This window comes from Gadus macrocephalus, chromosome 12, assembly GCF_031168955.1.
Source record: "Gadus macrocephalus chromosome 12, ASM3116895v1".
Lineage (NCBI taxonomy): Eukaryota > Metazoa > Chordata > Actinopteri > Gadiformes > Gadidae > Gadus > Gadus macrocephalus.
In genome coordinates, this window is record NC_082393.1 from 24,421,037 (window position 1) to 24,443,077 (window position 22,041).

The 22,041-nt window shown below is 46.2% G+C and overlaps 2 protein-coding genes across 2 annotated transcripts in view; one reads left to right on the forward strand and one right to left on the reverse strand.

Annotated features, from left to right (window-relative positions):
• The first annotated feature begins 819 nt into the window (after nt 1–819).
• Nucleotides 820–7,170, forward strand: si:ch211-212d10.2 (uncharacterized protein LOC557710 homolog). The gene is made up of 3 exons (XM_060066438.1): nt 820–1,245; nt 1,586–1,701; nt 2,760–7,170. The coding sequence occupies exons 1-3, from the start codon at nt 1,056–1,058 to the stop codon at nt 2,856–2,858; spliced, it is 405 nt and encodes a 134-aa protein (XP_059922421.1). The 5' UTR covers nt 820–1,055; the 3' UTR covers nt 2,859–7,170.
• The window catches only part of cilp2 (cartilage intermediate layer protein 2), a 21,923-nt gene continuing 3,968 nt past the window's right edge, over nt 4,087–22,041 (reverse strand). The window contains exons 2-10 of the mRNA XM_060066437.1: nt 18,228–18,320; nt 16,195–16,464; nt 15,158–15,340; nt 13,861–14,016; nt 13,178–13,495; nt 12,522–12,630; nt 12,063–12,220; nt 8,192–10,626; nt 4,087–7,971 (exon numbers count right to left, since the gene is read on the reverse strand). Of these exons, the coding sequence (XP_059922420.1) occupies nt 8,204–10,626; nt 12,063–12,220; nt 12,522–12,630; nt 13,178–13,495; nt 13,861–14,016; nt 15,158–15,340; nt 16,195–16,464; nt 18,228–18,320 (3,710 nt within the window). The 3' untranslated portion in view covers nt 4,087–7,971; nt 8,192–8,203. The remainder of the gene's footprint in view (nt 7,972–8,191; nt 10,627–12,062; nt 12,221–12,521; nt 12,631–13,177; nt 13,496–13,860; nt 14,017–15,157; nt 15,341–16,194; nt 16,465–18,227; nt 18,321–22,041) is intronic.

Consider the following 22,041-nt stretch of genomic DNA (forward strand, 5'->3'; position numbering starts at 1 on the left):
ACAACGATTCAGTGGATAAAGGAAAACTTGAGCTTTTAATGTTGTCCTATTTTTTGATTTTTTTTATGAATGATTGATATTTTTTTTCCAAATGGAAATTGTGTTTCAATAACTGGAAATTATATCTGTCCATATTTTAGCAAAGGAGCCAAACAAATTAGAACGATTTTGATATCCTACACGGCAATACATTTTTATCGTCTTTAAAACCTAGTGCAACTTTAACCTAGTCTAATATGTTCACATTAGACTGTGTCCAATAGTGATAGACTAATGTTAATTATGAAACAGGTCTGTGGAAAACATGACTTGTATACCCTGCCAAATACCTGTCTGGAACAGCTTTCCACCAAATTATGGAAAATATTTAACCTGCTGCAAAATGGAGGGCAATTGCTAATTGAGGAATCACATATAAACTATTTACTCCATGTACCTTAAACCCCAACTCAGGGGGAATTCCATCGCTATGGGCTGTAGCTTGTATGTAATGTATACTACTGATAGGGCCACCTAGTCTTTTGTTATTTTTAATTTGCTGCACCATGGAAAATGAAGTGGAATGCGACAACAGCCAGGTCCATTTAACGAACAGCTTTAAGACCAGACTCAGTCCACTGGAACACATGAATGATACTTTGATATTCATTGTATGCATGTCGTTACAATGGTACAAAAGGTATTTTCATAGGGCAATCTACACTTCAATACCCAAGTATAAAGATCAGTCAGCCAGCTGTAATCTGTAATATGTAACCGCTGTCAAACATCACCAGAAGAGATTAATCAAATAAACACAATGAAACCTAATGAGCACTTCCTGATAGGATGCTCCACACAAGGGGCGAGAGGAAACAAGCTCCGGGGCTATCCATACTGGGGCTAGAGGAAACCAACTCTGGGACTCTACGGGGGTGGACTCGAAAGCATGTCGGCGCGGTTATTATGGAAGATTCTCCTAACGTTATCCAGCCAAATCAAGCTGTCGAAACAGCTGGTTTAATCCGAGAAACGCGGGGAGCGAAGACGAAGCACGCATCACCCTTCGGGTTCTAATGGCTTCGAGCTCCGGGAACGAGGACGGAAACAAGGAGAGCGGTGCGTGGAGACTCGCAGGCCCAGTCTCGGAGCTCTCGCAGAAGCCGTGCCGCCTGATGTACTCCCCGCTCGGACACCAGGCAGACGTCTGCCTCTTCCACGTCAAGGGGGAGTTCTTCGCGATGGACGCCCGTTGTTCGCACTCCGGTAAAGATCAACGTCATCACGAAAACTACCGAGAACGTTTTGCGTTACAGATGCTTTGTTTATCCCAAGCCCCTTGCCCCCTGCTAATAATAGTTTAATAAACATGGCGTAATACAGCTGAAGCTTGGATAGCCTCGTCACCTAACGTTACAAAATCCTCCGGTTGTAAACATGTCATGTCCCTGCTGGGCTGTCAAACCGAGATAAAGCGTCTTGGTTGTCGCTGTAATAAGCGTTTCCGGTTGTAGTGACCATGTGTGTGTGTGTGTGTGTGTGTGTGTGTGTGTGTGTGTGTGCGTGTGTGTGTGCGTGTGTGTGTGTGTGTGTTATGTCCTGTCAGGTGGTCCTCTCTGTGATGGAGACATTGAAGAGGCCAACGGGGTACTGCAGGTTTTCTGTCCATGGCACGACTATGATTTCAATCTGAGGACGGGCAAGTCGGGGACTGGGTTACAGGTAGGTCCACTGGGTGGGCTGAACTGGGGAACTGGCTGGTCAGTCCTGGGTTAAAGGGGGTGTTACTGTCGGGAGATCTTTTAAATGTTCAATTTGGATTTTGGAGAATATTATATTACAGTGCTAGTGCTGTTATTTGGCCTTGCTATCACTCATAAAAATGAGTCAGTAGGCCTAACGTGATGTTTGATTAGGAGGGAGAATAAAAGTGTTCCCACAAATAAAATATTTAAAGTTATTGTACAATTTTGAAACCAATAACGTAACTTTTGTGATGGCATTATGAAGCTTGTCGTGGTTATTCTAAACCCCATGAACTATGAAATTATTTTCTATATCAATATTAGTAATAAAAAATGAAAAAGCTGCAGCTGATTTATTACACAACTGACAACTGAGGCGGTGTGTTTTTGATGGCTCAGAGCAGAATATCAAGCCGCCAACATCAACCTGGGTCTGGTTTTACAGCCATGGAAATGGTCTCAGACCAATTTTCTAGCATAATTGAATGCTTCACATCTCAGTATGGACAATCACTGCTATATACTTTTACGAGCTGACATGGTAATGAGTCAAACGGAGCAGTAAAAACCTGTTTAGTGAAATAAATTTTGTATTGGCTGTAATTAACTTAATGAAGTTAATTAACATGTTCCGCGAGATCCTTTGATTTGATATATTCATGTTTGGAGTCACCAACTGCTTTACGTATCAGTTGTGATGTTGAACTAATAACTGTTGTGATCTTTCATTTTTGTCTATGCAGATTGAAAGAGCACATGTTTTTTTCAACCGATCAATCTATAGATACATTATTTTGCGCTATTTCACCTAAAAAGCAGTGGTTAACCATATTCCTAAAGGGTTGTATTTGACGTGATGGGTTGCACAATATGTGTGTGGCATTCAGAAGACATTGAAAAAAAAGTGCCTGGTCGATTTTTGGCCTTAAATATGTTGGTTTTTATATTTGCCTAAGACACTTGGGAGTTGGATCAAGAGGTCGCGTCTCCATTTGAAGGAATTTCTCATTTCTTTTTTTCTCTCCTTTTCTTCAGCAAGAAGTGTATGAGGTGAAAATCCAGGAGGACTGTGTGTACGTGAAGCATGCCAGTCCTCTCTCCTTACAGCCATTCCCAGCAGTGAAGAAAAGCTGAACTCCTTCCCACAAAGGTCTTTGTGGGACCCCTTCGTGTAGCACTCACGCCATAGTTTTCAAATATACATTGGCCTATATATATATAATAATAATAATTGGAGACATCCCTGAGCCTTATCTATCAGTTTTGATGGAGCTTGGATAGAGTGGGAACACAATGGACTCAGTTCACAGCCATCTATCAAGTCTGGAGACGACAGGAGTCATGGCATTTAAGTGAGATGATTGGTTATCAGAGAGAGAGAGAGAGAGAGAGAGAGAGAGAGAGAGAGAGAGAGAGGGAGAGAGGGAGAGAGGGAGAGAGAGAGAGGGAGAGAGGGAGAGAGAGCTTCAAGCTCCACATAAACTCCAGACTGGATCTAACGGTTTCCGTGCCAAAGATAAACGTGTATTTGCCTTTATTTCTATTTCCCACGTTTATGAATTGATAACTGCAATGACCGTCCTTTAGCAAGTGCATAACATTGATTAAATTGCCCTGTTTATTTAGAAGATTTGATTTATTTCGTTTTTTTATGACACCTAGCTTTGTAGTGGATTCAGGATGTTCACTATACGCATTTGAAAGTAAAATCACAATGTGAATAACTCATCGTTTTCTATCATATGCATGACGCATAGTGAGGCCCTATCTGGCCTATTAGCCAAGCCTTTTCAATTAAAAATGTTAAGGTTTTCTTTTCTATCACTATTCATCCAAAACATAACTAGAGCCTTATTTGTTAATGTTTCCTCCTGGGGGATATTTACCTGTAAGTGTGAAGATATATTATCAGTTAAAACATTTCAGACCTCAAAGTGATTCAACTGGGGAAACATGCAGGCACACACATCCTTATTTTTGTTGCTGGGAGCGGGCATTAATATACCTTTATGACTCCTCTGTTGGCCAGTTCACAGTTGATTCCTCACTGATGCGACTACAATTGGTACTTCATACTTGTAATGCAGTCGTCGTAACAAAGTTGACTTTGAAAAGAGTATATGCATATGTGGTGTGTGTGTGTGTGTGTGTGTGTGTGAGTGTGGGTGTGCGCATGTTTATGTATATGTGTGTGGGTTTTGGTGATTATGTGCATATGTGTGTATTTTTAGGATGTTGACGCAATGTGTTTGGCTCACTGACATTTCCTTCGCATGTTGCACTGGCCAAGAGTGTTGATGGAGTGTCTAGCTCACCATTCATTTTGTTCTCCTCAAATTTGGCTTCCTTTTTTTCGAGACCGCATTGTGCTAATATTTCCAGTCACTAAACTTATTTTAAAGGTCACAAAATTAGGGCACAGGTTCTGTGGGCTGGATGGAGAAGAAAATCAATTCTAAATGTCTCATTCTCTTGTGGAAGGCCACTATTCATTTTCCTGGAGAGAAAAACATTTCTAAATCTGTATGTCTGTTCTATGTTGTTTGATGTTTAAGGGAACAAGCATTTGTAGCTTCAGCAACACGCTTGTGTTTAAGATGCTTAAACACAGGATTGTTAATTTCTCTCCCAGGCTGCAAATTGTGTTATTAGCTTCATATTATTTCTAACGTTGGCTGTCACAATGTGCATCTTTGCATTATTGATGTTGTTGTTTGAAGTATTCAAAATACTAACAGAATCTATGTACAAATATTTCAATTACCTCAGTTGTGTTTGTATTTTAAAAATAACTTGACTTTGTCCTCAAATCAATGAAATCACTGACTCGACAGTTGTTTACTCTCCTTTAATTCTTAATTACATATAATAGAAAACAAAAATTTAGACAAAGCATCACCCAAAAAGTTTACAAAAACATATTTACATGTTGTTCACATGGTAACTTCATACAATACACTTTACAAATCAAACCTTAATTCAGCAAAAGAAGAAAAACAATAACTTGATAAATGGAATACAATTAGTCAATAGTGTTATGCAAGAGTTGTGATTGATCGATATGATGTTCATGCGCCTTTCCTTAAAGAAATCCATTTCTGTGACTCGTTAAGGACCGCATAGGAGGGTTCTGTGGTTCCGTCTTAATAAGTTATATAGTCTCCTTCAAACTAGCCAGATACAACCGAAGAGCACACTGCTGTTATCCATAGCTCTTCATGCAGTTACATTCCCATAAATCACCACAGGCCTAAAGCCGGTTGCTTCTTATTAACCTTAATGTTCAATAAGTCTGCATCAATTAGGGGTTTAAATGGTCCATGCCAGCGTTTTATACTATAGTAAGATGACAGTTTTACAAAAGGAATGATCTTGAGATTAATAATGAATGAATTATGTTTTGTTCGTCTTTCACGTTTATATATACATACTTGACATGAGGTACCTTAATAAAATGAAAATAGTATGAAATATTATCTTCATTTTCAATGTTAAGACGTGTTGTGGAAGGGTGACTGAAACTACCCTCCGAGATAACGCATTTTCCTTTGTGTTACCCAAGGTCTATATTTATGCTTGTAGTGTTTTTTTAAAGTATTTCATGGTGATTTGTTACAGTGAAGATTAAAGATGACAATATATGTCAACCTCTTGCCCTTAATAATAAATTAATATTTATCTAACGTGTACATGTACTCTCCAGAATTAACCGTTTGCGCATTTCTTTCATAGAACCCGGAACTATGATTACTAAATCAGTTCATCTCATCATTTAACATTGTTTTGCATCATCTTTAAAGTTTATCTGAAGGCAAAGGAGCTGTTCACATGATGTGGATGCATTCACAGGCAATGCTTGACATAATGCTAAACACACCGCCCTATTAGTGTCCACTTGTACCACAAACTCCAACACATGCCTTCTCTTTATCAGGAGCCAACTTATCTGTCAAATCATTTTCCTCTGTAAACATCTTTTCCTACACATGCAACCAATTTCAAAGTCTGGAATTCTGTGAGTGATGGACTGTGGGGCCCAAAACCACTAATATTTTTCCCTTCATTTTTTTTTTCCTCTGCCAAACTGCATTATCATCCATCAGTATGTAATCGTGATCCACCTTTCCTCTTGATGTTCTCGGACTTAACATTTCCTTCAGTTGCTTAACAGCTGTTGGAATTCCCTTGGTGACCTTGGTTTACACACACACACACACACACACACACATACAAATGTCACGTCTTTATAAGATTTGGCTCTCCGCATCACCTGGACTCTTTTATTTTCCTTTATCTAGCACAGAGCCTGGAGGGCACAGGGAGTGAGTTTTTAACGGACCAGATTTGACTACTTCCCTCGGGGACAGTAGTTATGTGTGAAGTCAGTCGTAATGGTCGGGGTCTCACACGTCCAGATTAAGGGGCTGGCAAGAGCAACGTAACTAATAATGGAACTTGGGAGTATCCTCTAGAACAGAAGCTTTAAGTCATGGTATAAATATCCCTTTTACAGACACACCTTGCATTTTAATCCACACCGATAAAAAACGTTTTTTATTGGAGAATTTACGTCATTAGCATGAACTTGTGGAACGGAGTTAACCAAGACAAAAAGCTGATGCTGCAACTATTGCGATTATTAAAAACATGTACCGCAATACACTCACCAGAGGAGCAGTTATGAGCTTAAATCCATCTGCACTTTGCTGAAAATGTCTGAACCATCTGAATTATTCCCAAAAGTACACGTGATGTGTTTTCTGATTAAACACAGCCCCCCTTGTTTACTTCCAGCCTTGCCTGATTTCTCCAAGCTCTAGAGCCTACCTCATTTGGCTTTGGGATAAGGTCAGCTCCAGGGGATTCCCCATGGCTCCTCGAAAGCCCATAAAGCTCCAGAAGTGACTATGATGGGGATAAACAAGTTGTACCCATTATGGAGGCTGGAAGTTCCCTCCTCCTATCTTACCAACTCAAATTTACATAACGTACTGAATCCTCACCAGAAAGGGCCTCTTGAACCCTTGAAGTCTGAACAGGGAGAACTACACTGCCTTGTTAATAATTGCTTTTCTGAAAAAAAAGGACCAAATACATCCCTCTTGTAAAACCATGTCCAGTAAAATTAGGAGTGCCAAGACTTAGTGTTTTTTCTCCAAGAAAGAAACGCTCCACTGAGAAATAAACCCGGAGTAATGAGAATGTTCTGGGAAGTTTAACGTATTGAATGAGATTTACTGTGAATAAATCCACCATGCAGTTGCAAAGAACGTTCGGACCATAAAGAAAAAGGCAATACACTGCTTTGGTTGTTGCCAAAAAAAAATGTGCAGGTCTGCAACATTGTTCTGAGAGTATATGGGTTTGCCGTATGCAAGGTCGGCACCCTGCAAGGTTTCTCAAGTTAACATGGTACATCATTATTGCACTTAAATATTCAAAGACAGACAGACACTAATAGCACCAGACAAAAAGATCAGTTTGAATTACATATTAGACTTGCCGTTAACCTCATTAAGTCACAGTTCCTATGAAAGAAGAGACGGCTGGGGGAAATGGCGGGTGGACATTGTTCAATTTGGTGAGGCTTTCCGGGTCATGAACAGAAGTGGAATGTGGAACTTTTGTCATTCCTAACATCTATGGCTCCTTTGGGCCGTCTGCAAAAAGATATGTGGAGTCTACTGCTTCTTATCTTTGTTTTTGTGCAATGCTTGTCCTGGCAAGAACCTTAGTAGGCGAAAGAGGCGTGGGGGCTGAATTACTTTAGCGAATGGATGAAAATGTGTGTATTTAAATCATGTCGTATTTTTGCCAGCCCCATACCACATCAAATGTCCCACTATGTAACTTCCTTACATTTGGGGGTAAAATTTAGTGTTTTGCAACGTCAAGCATTCTGTCAACAAAAATAAAGCAGGCATCTAAACTTGATGATACCTTGAAGCCGAGTTAAATGTGAAGCTGGTTATATTTTAAATTGTCCTGCTTGATTAACACAAAATTGCTATTCCTGTGTTATTGAAAAAACACATGTACAAAATGTATTGAAAAACCCTTGGAGTAAATAGGAGACTCATTATTTTTTGCAAATCCTTTGTGCTAGATATTGCTGCGGTGGTCGTGCATTCGGAGGCCATTGGAACTGGGGCAGGGAGTTCTGTGTTGTTCATAGTGAGACCAAAGTTCATATCCACCTTTAACTGACTGGCCCAGCAAGGCTCTCCCTCTGTTGACATTTTGGAATCTAGAAATAAAGATAGATAATGTATAATTATTATTTTAGCCTCATCATTATCATCATTTTTATAATATTTACTGTTCTTTTTCTTCTTCTTCTTCTTGTTACTATAATCATGAGAGGAAGTAAAAACCACACACACACACACACACGCACACGCACACGCACACACGCACTCACACACGCACCCATCACCACACCTATTCTTGTTCTACTGTCAACATACCTCCCAGAAGAACTACTGGCGTAGTTGTCCTCGCGAGGTCACTCTTCTTCTGCTGGTGGAGCTGACGCTGGAGACCCTGCGACCCTGACTCCTGCTGCGCTGCTCCGAAGGATAGGCCACCACCTGGGTGGACGACCGCTGCACCTGCAGGCCCTGCGACTCCCGCATGTCCCTGGCCATCTGGGACAAGGTCTGCCCTGGGTTGGTCTGCAGCCGCTGGAAGAGGCTTTCCCTGGTGATCTTCCTCTCCGGACAGCTGAAGGTCATCGCCACGCCGGAATCGGACTTCATCTCTCTGGAGAAACCGTCGGAAGTGCCGTCGAAGCAGCGTCCGATGGCGATCTCCTTGGCCACCCTGGGGTTCTGGTCCGTGACGGTGTAGATGCCGTAGTTGTGCCCCAGGGGGTCGACGGGGGCGAGCATGTGGAAGGCGTGGGACTCATTGTTCTGAGGCACCGGGGGGTGTTTGGTGAGATACTCCTGCAGGAGGTTGTTGATGCCGACTCGACGGCAGTTGCCCTGAGGGAGGAGGGATATGAGGGATCGGTCCACCTCAGACTGGTCAAACAACATCCCGCTGCATTTGAACTCCACGCAGGCTGCAGAGGTGTTGGCTTCCCTCATGTCTCGGGTGCTGCGTATGTCTCGGATGCCGTACAGTTTTCCCTTGGTGGCGCGGTGCGTTCCGCCCATGTTCTTGGACCTGACCATCACTTCCTTCTGCCCTTGAACCTTGATCTTGATGAAGCAGGCCCTGAACTCCTGAGGATTGGGCCACCAGGAGAGGTAGTCTCCCGTCCAGGTGGTCAGATCATTCTCCTGGAAGGGGACAACGTTGTATTCGTACTTGTCCTTTTCTACTCTGAAGAACCTAAAATGATTGTCATTTATTTCTGCATTTTCACAGGCTATTAAATTACGATAAGGATAAATCGGGCCGTTAGCTTCCTGAAGGTTGTTCTGGTTTGGCTTGGCCAGGTTGATTCTGAAAGCTGTTTTCTTCAGAGCCGGGTCATTGTGGTCGGACCGCTGGTAATCGATTTTATTCAAGTAGGGCTGAGAAACTCCGATGATGTTTGGATTCATCTTGGGGGACGAGGGTGCGGCCTCTAGTTCCTCCCCGCCCATGATGGCGGTGACATAGGCCGTGTAGGCGTCGGGCCTCTGAGCATCACAGAACGCCGGTAAACAAGCACCGTTGTGCCCGGTGATGACGCTGTCGAATCGACCCCACGCCCTGGGGTTGGAAGAGAAGCCGGGCTTGGGTTCCAGATTGATCAGGTTGATCACTACCCCCTCCACCTGTTCGCTGGCCAGGAACTTTTCACTCATGTACGCCCGGACTTTGACATAGCAGCGTCTGTTCTCCGGCACGTCCAGATTGAACAGCCTGCGCTCTCGGATCTCCATGTTGCCGATGAGGAACGTGCGCTCCTCTCGCTTGACCCTCCCGTGGCTGCCGGTGGCCCTGGTGTAGCTGAAGTCGCTCTCCTCCTCCCACACCCCCGTCTCTGTGTTCAGCGACCACAGTTTCATCTTGGGGATGTGTTCCTCCATTTTCACATGCTGCGTGTCCAGAAGCACCTGGACTGCTCCGGTGCCCAGGGCTTCCTTGTTGAACTCGTCTCTGAAGTCGACGGAGAACATGCCGTAGGTCCTCAGAGGGAGCATGTCTCCCTCGTCGTCCACAAAGTTGAGGTCTCCCGGGGCTGCGGCAGCTGTGGTGATATTCCTGGGATCGATAAATGTGACACTGGCCTTCACCGTTCCCTCGTACAGCTCTCCGTTTTCCCTATGAAATGAGTTTGGAGGAATCACGATCTGGCCTATTGGGTCCTCCCCTTTAATCTCTCCTAACTCGATGGTGTTGGTCTCCCCTGCGTTGATACTGATCGCCGCTTGCTTTCTCATTACCTTGACGTCATGGTAGATGGATCCGCCCCTCTTGTCGAATATAAACACCTTCGGGGTGTCGATGAACTTCTCTGAAGGGTCAACGAAATTGACCACCAGCCTCGCCGTGTCCTGGGCGATGTGTAACGTGAAGCCTCCTTGGTACCCGGTGGTGCTCACCCTCTCTTTGCCGATATAGATGTGTCCAAAACGCAGCGGTTCACCGTTGTCCGCCGAGACCACTCGGCCACGCACCATCACGGAGGGCTGCACGCACTTCTTGCAGCCGCACTGTGCCACCGCCCGGATGGGCAGGCTGTATTTCCCACAGTCGATGGTGCGAGTCTCCATCTCTTGGACCCCGCAGCAGTAGCCCGCTCCGTCCCTGCAGCGCAAGTCCGAGTCGAGCGAGCCGGCACACGTGTTGTGGGGGCAGCGGCCGGCGTTGTAGTTCTTGGAATCGGTCCCAGGTTGAACGCAGTCCGTGGGGAGCCTGATGTTGCTGTCCTCGGGGGTGGTGTTGCAGGCCGGCGTTCCTCTTCCTGTTGGGGAACAGAGATGGAGGGCCGGTCAGCCATGATGCAACACGCTTTGAAACGGTGTTCATCAAACAGCATGTTGTGTTGCATAATATGTGCAAACAAAAGTAATAATGTGCTGCAGTTTTGGTGGTATAAAATAATTTCTGACTTGGATACCTGAATGTGGTCGGGTTTTTGCAAATTTTAAATAAATTGTCATTAAGCCTCTAAACCAACATGCTATATTATAAGTTCCAGACCGACAGAAAACAGAATACGATTTAGTTTTAAGTCCATGGAAAGGTGGACATGCAACCGGAAATGGATGAACCGGGATCCGGAAATCTCAGCACTCAGACTATCTGACTAAATGACCAATAACAATTTTGTCAAAATGCCACCATTTACCAGTGAGTATTAATGTGACCAAGCTATTAGAAAAAAAAACGAAACGCCACAGTATACAGTACTAGTCTGATTCTAAATCGAATCAGCGCTTGGTAACTTAGAAGTCCTTCACTTAGGGTCACTATTTTGAATAGAGTCTGGAGTGGCTGTTCCATACAAGCTGCAGATTGATCGCCCTGCTGCCACAAATCCTCACAGAGCCTCTTTGGTCAACAGGACTCTGTGTTAACAAGTATCTGGGGGGGGGGGGGGGGGGGGGGAGGTGAGATGAGTGTCTATCCCACATGGATGTGGATGATGCATTCTTGTCTGACTCGACCGCATAGAATTTACTGGCCATCTTCAATAAAGGGAGCTTTGGAAAGGGAGTTTTTTTTTTTACAGTGTCAAGGGCCATCTCACACTGTAAATATTCGGTGTGTAGAGAAAGGTTGTTTCAACCAAACGTAAACATCATAAAAAGAGTCTGCTTCTTGTGCAGCCTGGTTCATTGGGCCCAGATGGCTTTTATGAACACTTTTCAGTCTGTGCTTGATTTGTTTTCATTGAAATAGATAGGTCCATTGACAAGACCAACGCTGTCTCTCATTCAGTTAATCCTCACTGTGGAGTCCTTTCACTCCTTTTAATGCACCAAGTGCTGACATTCCTATGAAAGCGTAGATTCCTATGAAAGCGTAGATGTAATTTCCAAAGCAGATGCGCTTTTTTGTCATTTTTAAAGGTGATGTCTGCCTTTTCAGTGATTCAGAGGAGATTATTTTATTTAATTTGTCTCGCTTTTGCTTAATACCATCCCATCACACCATCATTATATTTTTGAGTGCCATCCAAACCTGATGGCAGTCAAACAATATGGCTTTATTTCACACCATATTGTTACTGCGTTTGACGCTGTTCAACATTTTCATTCAATGTTAATAAAAGAGTCTGCCAATCTTCCAAGTCAAAGAGCACACAGACAGAGGCTTCAAATACCGAAAGCACAACGCGATCCATCTTGTACACCCATCTTGTACACGCGGTCCCTCCGGAACAGACATACATACCAATGACAGTGAGGGAGGCCTGGGTGGACTTGATGCTGCCTGCGGGACTGCTGGCTTTGCAGTGGTAGAGACCCGCCTGCCGGGGCTTCAGGTCTCTCAGGACCAGGTCCTCCTCGTACTTGAATACATTCCGGTCCAGCAGAGTCCCATTGTGGTACCTGAGCGACAGGGAAGACCAGAAGGATTGAGGAGCGAGAAGAAACTTCTAGAAACTGAACACGAGACGTGTGGTAGCAACAGCGAAAAAGCAGAGATTCCTGCAGACGTCCTGAAGTTCAGTTTTGGATGAGCCGAACGCACAAACAGAGACTCATAGACGTGTGCGACGCCAACAACACTACACAATCGAGCGCAACAAATGCAAACATGATGATTGGATGGACTTTTCCTTTTGAAAATCTGATAACTTGGAATTTGCAATAAAGCTTTGACAACTTGTAAAGTTATGAGCCATCTCACCAGTAGTATTTATCCGGGGTGGGTGAGCCAGTGGCCTTGCAGCACAACAGCACGCGTCCCCCCTCATGGCGCACCTTGTTCTCCGGGTGCTTGGAGATGTACGGCTTTTCTGCAGACGGAGGAAACAGGCAGCCATTACGGGCCGGACTCTAGACCGCTGCCAATGGGGCCGACTGGTGGGCAGCAGTACACATTAAACTCTTGTTAGTCCCGACGCGCTTCCCTGAGAACGAACGGCAGTTTGAATTACAGCCGAGGTAAGCACCTCTGCACGGGCTTATAACCGTTTTATGAAAGAAGCATATTACAGCGCCGCAAAACTTGAAGGCTCGCAGTAGCTCCTGAAAAAATGCGATAAATCCCCCGATGGTTGTTTTATCGTTTCCTTTTATTCTCTCACTGTCTTAGGCCGCTGGTAGGTGAACCACTGTCTGACCGGCTCTTTGGGAGGATGTGGAGCGAGACCACGACAGTGCTGAACCTACGTAGCTCAGTACTTATTACGTACATATTATCATATCATGACAAGCTACACTGCAAACAAGACGTGAACTCTGTCTATTGGTCGTCGGTGGTCTTGTAAACAACACAACAAAACAAATTCAAATTAAAAGAAATGTCCACTTCCCCCCCACCACCTCTTGGCTGGGACTCACCAGTCGACCCGAGCACGGCCCGCACCCAGGACAGCCCGGTGGCGTTACTGGAGGTGGAGACGGCGGCGGCCGCGAAGCGCTCCTTCCTGACGGAGAGCAGGGAGGGGCTGGAGGAGCAGACCCCCGGGACCCTGAAGCGGCCCGCGGGGTCCGACTGGGCGAGCGCCACCTCGGGGCGGTCGGCCAGCGCCACCGTGGCCCCCGCCACGGGCACCCCCGCGATGGTGTACACCTCCCCCTGCAGGACGTGCCCCTCGCACAGGCAGCGGCCGCAGTCGGCGCTGGGAAGCCCCTCGGGGCACACCATCAGACATTTATCTGTGGAGACGGACGGACAGACGGACGGAGAAGGTTGGGGGCGGGGGGTTGATGATAGAAGAGGAGAAGCTTCCGCAAAAGACTCAAGACTCACTTTTTCAGAGTTCACCGCCCTACCCCCCGAGCCCCGTCTTATGCACTTATTGTATGTTGTACGTCCTGGCACTTAATGTACACACTTATTATATGTTGCACGTCGTTGCACTTACAAATAGTACTTAGAATTGTGAAGCATCTATCCTAGCTATCCTTGTTGTATACGAGGAAAAGGTTAACCTGACAATTGTTAGTGCTTGGCAATGAACATCCTTTCATTGTCGATATGGTTTGACGTTCTTTGTCTGTTGTGTTTGTCTTGAGCGTACCCGGGCATCGGCTTTTCCCGCACTTCTGGATCTCCATGGGTCGTCCGACGCATCGCACCGTGTCTGAAGTCTTCACACAGGTCCTCCTTCTGATCCTACGACCCCCCCCGCAGGAGGCTGAACAAGCCCCCCAGCGACCCCAAGACCCCCAACGGGCTGGTCGCAGAGAGAGGAAAACAGACCAAAGAGGAACGCGGGTCAAAGAGGAGAAACAAACAACTTCTCGTGAAGTAAATAACGCTGTAGATCGTTCTCGGATGAACGCCAACACCAGGCCCCATCAATTAAAGTCCCTCACATCAGAAGAGTCGGGCAGAACCATTGGATTAAAGAGCGCTTGCAGCTTGTACGGGTCCTGTGGTCAAATCCTTCAGTTTCACAACTTTTAATTGGCAGCCATGCTGCGATAATCCTGCTGGCAGACAGCTTGTCCCTGCCGTGATTTACAGGCGCATCGTTCGCTGTCCCATCGGGGGACCAACGCAGGGAACATAGTGTGTCTAAATGAGACGTTTTAATGCAATGTACTTCGTCCTCTTTGGAGAGAATCTGCACATACTTATTTAAATTGCACCGATGGGAGCAGCCTGGTTTATTATTCACCTTCGTTCCCGTCAAGGTCAGAAAGCCACAGACTGAACACGACAGTGCTGAAGGGAAATACGACTCTGCCTACGCACTCTCATAAGAGGAAAACAGATCTGCATGGAAACGTGAGGACAGCCAACCGTGAACCGTAACAGTTGTTGTTGTCCGACCAAAATGTCCTCCGTGTTCCTGTGCGCGCTGTCATTTAAATGGCTATTGTCATAACTATATTTATGATTCATTTATATTTATTAACTGGGAATGATTGGGTGAGGAACCAAACACACTAATGAATCAATGATTAATGAGTCCATTCGTTCTACATTCATTTATGACTAAATAACCAATTTATATTAAAATGAATTCAAATATATGCATTCATTAATGCCTGTTTTCATTCATGGGGTTATTGTCTTTGGCATCAGGAATGGCTGTATCGCTTATATTTAATAAATCTATTTTTAAACAATTCTAAACCAAACATTTATAGTAGTTATTTGTACATAGTTATTTAAAATTCGCTTTTGTACATTTTACAAAAAAGTATAATTTTGTATTCGCCAATTAAAAAAAACATTTGAACCAAACATCACAGAACTACAACAAAAAGGCACAACAGAAGCCCCGGGCTGGAGGCATCAGGACCCCAGGGCCTCAGACAGTCCCCTCCCCGGGACGGGCCCCCCCAGGACGGGCCCCAGACGCTCACCTGTGCAGGGGGCCGTGGAGCACTCCCTCCTCTCCGAGTGGGGGCCTTGGCAGGCGGGGACCAGGAGCAGCGGCACCGGCTGGTTGCTCACACACCTCCTCTGGCGGACCTGAACCCCCACGTCGCCGCAGGCCCCCGTGGAGCAGGACCCCCACTCGCTCCAGTCTGTCCAGTAGGCCTGGACTGAACCAAGGGGGAAGCGACAGAGGGGGGGGGGGGGGGGGTCGTCAAATAAGAGGGAACGGTCTCATTTTGACAGTTGGACATTTTAGGGCGTTTAGGAGACGCTTTCATCCATAGCCATTCACAACCATCATTCCACGTTACACATTCACACACCGACGGCGGAGTCAACCCTGCAAGGCGACAGCCAGCTCGTCGGGAGCAGTTAGGGCGAGGGGCCTGGCTCAGACACCTCGACACTCCTGGGGATTGAACTAGCCTACCACTAGGTCAACCCGCTCTACCTTCTGAGCTAAGCCGACCCCAGCCGAGTCACAATAGAACCGTAATTGCGGTCGTAATCACGGAAGAGGCTGCCAAGCTAGTCACAGACCTAACATGCACTTCATCTCTCTCTCTCTCTCTCTCTCTCTCTCTCCCTCTCTCTCTCTCTCTCTCTCTCCCTCTCTCTCTCTCTCTCTCTCTCTCTCTCTCTCTCTCTCTCTCTCTCTCTCTCTCTCTCTCTCTCTTTCTCTCTCTCTCTCTGTTTGTCTCTCTCTCTCTCTCTCTCTCTCTCTCTCTCTCTCTCTCTCTCTCTCTCTCTCTCTCTCTCTCTCTGTTTGTCTCTCTCTCTCCAACTATTTCTCTCTCTCTGGTAATATATTTGTTGTATGCGGGCATTTGGTTCTATGAACCGCCTTACTGTACCAACAGCATTAATATATTATTTATCCTTCTTCTGACAAATCTTCAAAACGTATTGTAAGTCGCGTTGCATAAAAGTCTCTGCTAAACGCCCTGAATGTCAATGTAAATAATAGGATGTCTGGGGGACGGGGACGGGGACGGGGACGGGGACGGGACGGGGGGGGCACCTGGAGGGCAGTGGAAGCGGACGTGGTAGTTGGAGCAGGTGCGTCCGTAGGGCTGCTCCTTGTTGACGCACCAGAAGCCCTTCTCCAGGCTGGCGTGCACCACCTCGCCGGTCTCGGCCGCCGCCACCCAGTCGGTGGTGCGCGCCTCCATGGCGCTGGGCCGCGTGCACACACGCTCCCGGTAGTAGAAGCGGATGGCCTCCAGCCGCTCGTAGTCGCCGTTGCCCCCTGGGTGGTCGATGTTGAACCACGACGTCCACTCCGTCACACCTGGGAGGGGGCCATTCATTATTAAAAAAAAATTAATGGTAAATGGACTGCATTAATTTTGTGATTTTCTAGCCAGTGGCCACTCAAAGCACTTTGAAGCATTGACCGACATTCACCCGTTCACACACCGACGGCGGTGTCTACCGCGCAAGGCGACAGCCAGCTCGTCGGGAGCAGTCAGGGTGAGGTGTCTCGCTCAGGGACACCTCGACACACGGCTAGGAGTAGCCGGGGATCGAACTAGCAACCTTGCGGTCACCAGCCAACCTGACCTATCTCCTGAGCCACATAATAGTAATAATTATAATAATTAAGTTATGAGTGTTGAACAACATGTTGATATTTTGCCTGTGGCTGAAGAACTAATCATGTCGGTTTACCGTTGAGAGTTGTTATTGTCCTGCTGGATATAAAACGTTCTGCCTGCTGACGTTAAGCTGGTGGATGTGTACGATAATGCAATGCAGCGTCATTTAGTGTGAGGTCATGCGTCAAAAGAACAAGGAGAAACACGACTCGTGAACTGAAGAAGAAAGCCAAAAGTTTGTGTGTGAGAGAGAGAGAGAGAGAGAGAGAGAGAGAGAGAGAGAGAGAGAGAGAGAGAGAGAGAGAGAGAGAGAGAGAGAGAGAGAGAGCGAGAGAGAGAGAGAGAGAGAGAGAGAGAGAGAGAGAGAGGGGATGGTAAAAAGTGCTCTTTCACATGAGAAGGAGACGTGGGTTGGTATGAGCATCACTGAGGCAGACGGCAGGAAGGAGAGCAGGAAATAGCAGGAAGGAGCAGCTGACTTTAAGACGGGGTCTGCTACTGCCATTTGAGAGGTCCATGCGCCCAGGGGACAGCTACGTTGTCCAGGGTCTTTCCACCGGCCCCCCTGGCCTGGGCCGTGATGAGGCATGCTGCTACGTCTTGTCTGACTCGGAACCCAGACTCTGAACCCCCCCCCCCCCCCCCCACCCCCACCCCCACCCCACCCAACCCCAAGCCCCCCAAAACCCAGGTTTTGTTAAAGCATTGTGGCAGCCAATGCATTACTCATGCCTGTGTTGGTGAATTATCTCTCTGGGGCTGAACCAAGAGCTGTTTTATTGTAATAAACAATGTGTGGGGGGGGGGGTTGACGGGGAGTGTGTAGGCCTTCAAGGGAAGGTTTTGAGCGAGTGTTTTAGACGCAAATTTAGCAGATTTGGAAAGTGTGTACAGTAAGAGAAACTAAAAACAGCGGTATGATTTTTTCGATTTTTAAAGAGGGAGAATATTGGATTTTTTTTTTTAATCCCACTTTTCCCCGGAGCTCTGCAGGGAAAGCCTGCCATGAATATTCCCGGCAGATGAATGGATTTATTCTTAGTTTTTTGCTCTACCTCGCTGTGTTTTCTCTATGAGACAACCGCTGAACAAACAGGCCCGATTCATCACTCAGGGAAGACGGATTTAAAGGAGGAGAAGATATGTCTGTACAGAGAATCATTCCTCGTAAAACGACTGATTTAAAGCGTTTGCCTTCGGATATAGTAGCTGCAAAATAGATTCCCATTGACCAAATGTCCATAATGGCTGGTTGAAACAGAAGCCTCTTACTGTATCCTGCTGTGTAGCATTGCATTAATTATCATCCGCGTGGAACAGCATTCATTAGTCACCATTATTTTTAAATGTATTATTTTATTAAAAGAAAACCGAGTCGGTAAACAACTGCAGAGAATATAACACAGACAAGGAGATTAGTGTTAATCTGATACTGATATTACATGTAATACGGTACCTGTTGTGTCGGCAAATACTTGTTGTTTGATCCTCTTGCTGTTCCCCTCTGATTGGGCCCGTGGCTCCGGGAGACTGCTGTTCCCCGCCGATCCTGTGACAACACCGGGAGACCGGTCACCATGACAACAACCACATGATGACCAGTAAAATCAGTACAATTAGCAACAGGAGCTAGGGAGGGGTTTACTGTAAATATCTGATGGTGGGTTGCCTGTGTACATTGTTTTCTGGATCCCCTGTTCCATTTCTTTCTTTTTATTATTTCTTCTTATTGCATTGTTTTGGCAGGGGATATGGCCAGAGAGGAGAATTCAAATTCACACACAGCACCTGGAAACATTGCGTTGTTTCAATAGGCAATATAACTGGGATGAAAGAATTGTGTTACACTGGGGACAAAAATTATAATTCACTCACACACACCAGCGCACACACACACACACACACACACACACACACACACACACACACACACACGCACACACACACACACACACACACACACACACACACACACACACACACACACACACACACACGTGCGCTCCTCTCCTGGCCTCAATAAGAGCAGCGAGGGGACTTGGAGCGATCACCTGAAGACAGGCTCCCTCCGCCCGGGGCTCAGGTGTTAACACAGAGCCCTGCTAACGGGACAGGCCAGTCCTCCACATGTTATTCTCCCCACGTCATGGTTCAATTATATCAGTGCACTCGGGATCCACTGTGGAGACCGTCAGCAGCTATAGTGTAGGAGGTGGACAGACGGACAGGGATACAGACAGAAGGAGACGTTTTACAAAGGCTTCTTGGAAGACACGCGTTGCAAAAACACACAGGGAATCACAGAGGGGATGTCGTATGTTGTCGTGGCTTTGCCGATGTAATCCGGCACATATATTTGGCTATAAACCTTTAACACTCAATATTGTCCTTCTATTTCAAGTAGACAATCCCGTCCAATGGCAATTGAAGAGAAAATGACATTTGCGCAACTGACATTTTTTATTATGGTCGAAAGCTCTGATGACTGCTCCCTGACACCTCTTCATCCCTTCCTTCCTGTACTCTGTCTTTTTTGTTTTCATTCATAATTTCATCCTTCCCTCCTTCCTCTTGTCCTCCCCTCTCCCCCCTCCCCCCCCCCTAACAAGCAGTGGGTGTTGAGGACGCTAATCAAGACCCACCAGAGACAAATCATCGCCTGCAGACTCATCTGTTACCCATCGCCTCGAAGCCACGGAAAAGGCTGCCAAGCTAGTCACAGACCAAGCCTGCACTTCATCTCTCTCTCTCTCTCTCTCTCTCTCTCTCTCTCTCTCTCTCCTCTCTCTCTCTCTCTCTCTCTCTCTCTCTCTCTCTGTGTTTTTCTCTCTCTCTCTCCAACCATCCATGTCTCTCTCTTCCTCTCACTTTGTCCCTGTCCTCTCCAACTATTTCTCTCTCTCTCTGTGTCTCCGTCTCTCTCTTTCTTTTTCTCTTTGTGTGAAGGAGATAGATCAACACACACACACATGTGCTTACACAAACACACACACACACACACGCACACGCACACGCACACACACACACACACACACACACACACACACACACACACACACACACACACACACACACACACACACACACACACACACACACACACACACACACACACACACACACACACACACACACACACACACACACACACATGCGCTCTCAACGATGGATATGGAAAATATGCAATCAAGATGTCCGCCCCTATCACAAGATCGAGTGGCCTCACTGCCCCACTGGGCAAATCCAATCTAATGAATGTGCCGCCCTATCAGTCTCTCTGGCCATTTTCTAGCAGGGACGGTAAATAAAGATAGAAAAACAGAGTTCTATCTAATATGGAGAAGAGGCTGCATAAACAGAAACAAATGTCTGCGTGTGATTTCTGCAGGGCAGATGTTCCGGACGCAGCATTCCGCGCACAGCTACTCACTCTTGTCACTTTTGAGTAGACATACACAGCGTTGCTTTACAAGTCTGTTAAAATAAAAAATAAACATCAATCGAAATGTTTGCATGACAGATTTGTTCCTGTCGATCATAACGCGGCCAATCATCAACGGAATGTACATTCTCACATTTCTTCGGGAGTTCTGAGTTTCCTCGACATACTTATACGCGTTTCTTTGGCTAGCATGTGCATGCAGGGGGGAAAATGGGAGAGGATGGTTTAGAGGAGATGGAGATACACATTAGAGTTGGACACGGACAAGATGATAAATAAAAGGAGGAATCTTCTTGATATGCCGCCAGCAGCAAAAGAGATTTCAGGTGTAGGGTTTGAGTTCGCATTAAATTTGACTTTGTTATGGACGTTAGGGTAAATGTACTTTCTGAAGTGCGTCCTTTTTTTGCTTCGTTTATTTATTTATTTCTCGGTAACCAAAGGTACGTTTGCCTACTCTTTCACTCCTTAGCATCTGAAGAACAATGGATTTTTTCTAACCTAGTATTTTAAGTGTAAATTTATCGTGTTCAAGAAAATACGTACTTTACAGTAAACGACACATAAAATATCTCCAGAGCGACCGCAACCTCATGAGGCATGTCCGGGTCTGGCTGAAACCAACTTACTGGTCCACCGAGAAACACCCAATGAATCCTAGAAAAACCTTGTTAAAATGACGCTACTCTCCTACTTTTGCACCGTTCTGCAGTTTTACTGGTGCGGTTCCCCTCCTCGACGTGAACCCTACACATGGGGGTCACGGTAAATCCCTCGCCAGCCTTGCCTTGACCTTCTCATAAACCACGGGCACTGGAACCAGACACGGCAAACTGGGTCTGAACAAGGTGATGGAACCGAACCAGAACACACATATAACTGCACCTCTGGGCTGGTGCATAGGATGGTTTCACTTAAAACGTGTGAAATACAGGATGGCAGGAGCGTGAATGTGTGTGCGTGTGTTGTGTGTGTGTGTGGGGGGTGGGGGGGGGGGGGGGGGGGGGCTGGTATTATGTTGAATACCAGCAAATGCCAATCTGTCATATTCTTGGAAACCTCATCTCCGTCTTGGAATTCCCCAAGCGCTCCAGTGGCTGCCTGTCCTCACCCAGTGAACCCTCGCACCTGATCATGTTTTCAGCACGGCCTCACAGACGTTTGTATATTTAGGCACTGAGTAATTTTCCTAAATGTTTGTTTGAAGGGGTTTAACGATTCATGTCACGGCGGATTATGTTTGAAGTAGGGCTTGTTTACTTCAGCTGCGGCCCGGGCTTCACAAATCATCCGTTTATAATAACTGTTGGCCTTTACAAAAGGGCAATGCTCTGTTACCTTCAGAGTCTGGAGCGGGACTTTTCCAAGACCGGAGGAAGCACGCGTGGCCATCGAGGCCTCCTGTGAGCAGCTGCACGATGACAAGGGCTCCGGTGGAAGCGGGTCTTTTATGTAGGAGCTCTCAGCAAGACATCAGGCTGCAGAATAGGTACTCTGGGCCAAATGGATGTTGGCAATACGAGTGGTTTGCAACCAAGCACGCACGGACCTAACTCATTTTTAGATCATGTTCCAGATCCTGCGCAGAGGAGGAGAAAGAGGGCAAAAACACCTTCTGTACTTGCTTACGTAACTGATTGAAGGATGAAGCGTGCGCTTATTAATGCAGCACTCCGCCCTGCTGGATGTGTCATAACAGAGGCCGGCTGTTAGGAGTGACTGGAAACACCCATGTGTATGCGTGTGTGTGTGTGTGTGTGTGTGTGTGTGTGTGTGTGTGTGTGTGTGTGTGTGTGTGTGTGTGTGTGTGTGTGTGTGTGTGTGTGTG

What these genes read in the sequence shown, in the direction of transcription:
- si:ch211-212d10.2 (XM_060066438.1), top strand. Translation starts at nt 1,056, where the DNA reads ATGGCTTCGAGCTCCGGGAACGAGGACGGAAACAAGGAGAGCGGTGCG. An exon ending in CGCCCGTTGTTCGCACTCCG is followed by an intron (nt 1,246 to 1,585) that starts GTAAAGATCAAC and finishes ATGTCCTGTCAG; the next exon opens with GTGGTCCTCTCTGTGATGGA. An exon ending in AGTCGGGGACTGGGTTACAG is followed by an intron (nt 1,702 to 2,759) that starts GTAGGTCCACTG and finishes CCTTTTCTTCAG; the next exon opens with CAAGAAGTGTATGAGGTGAA.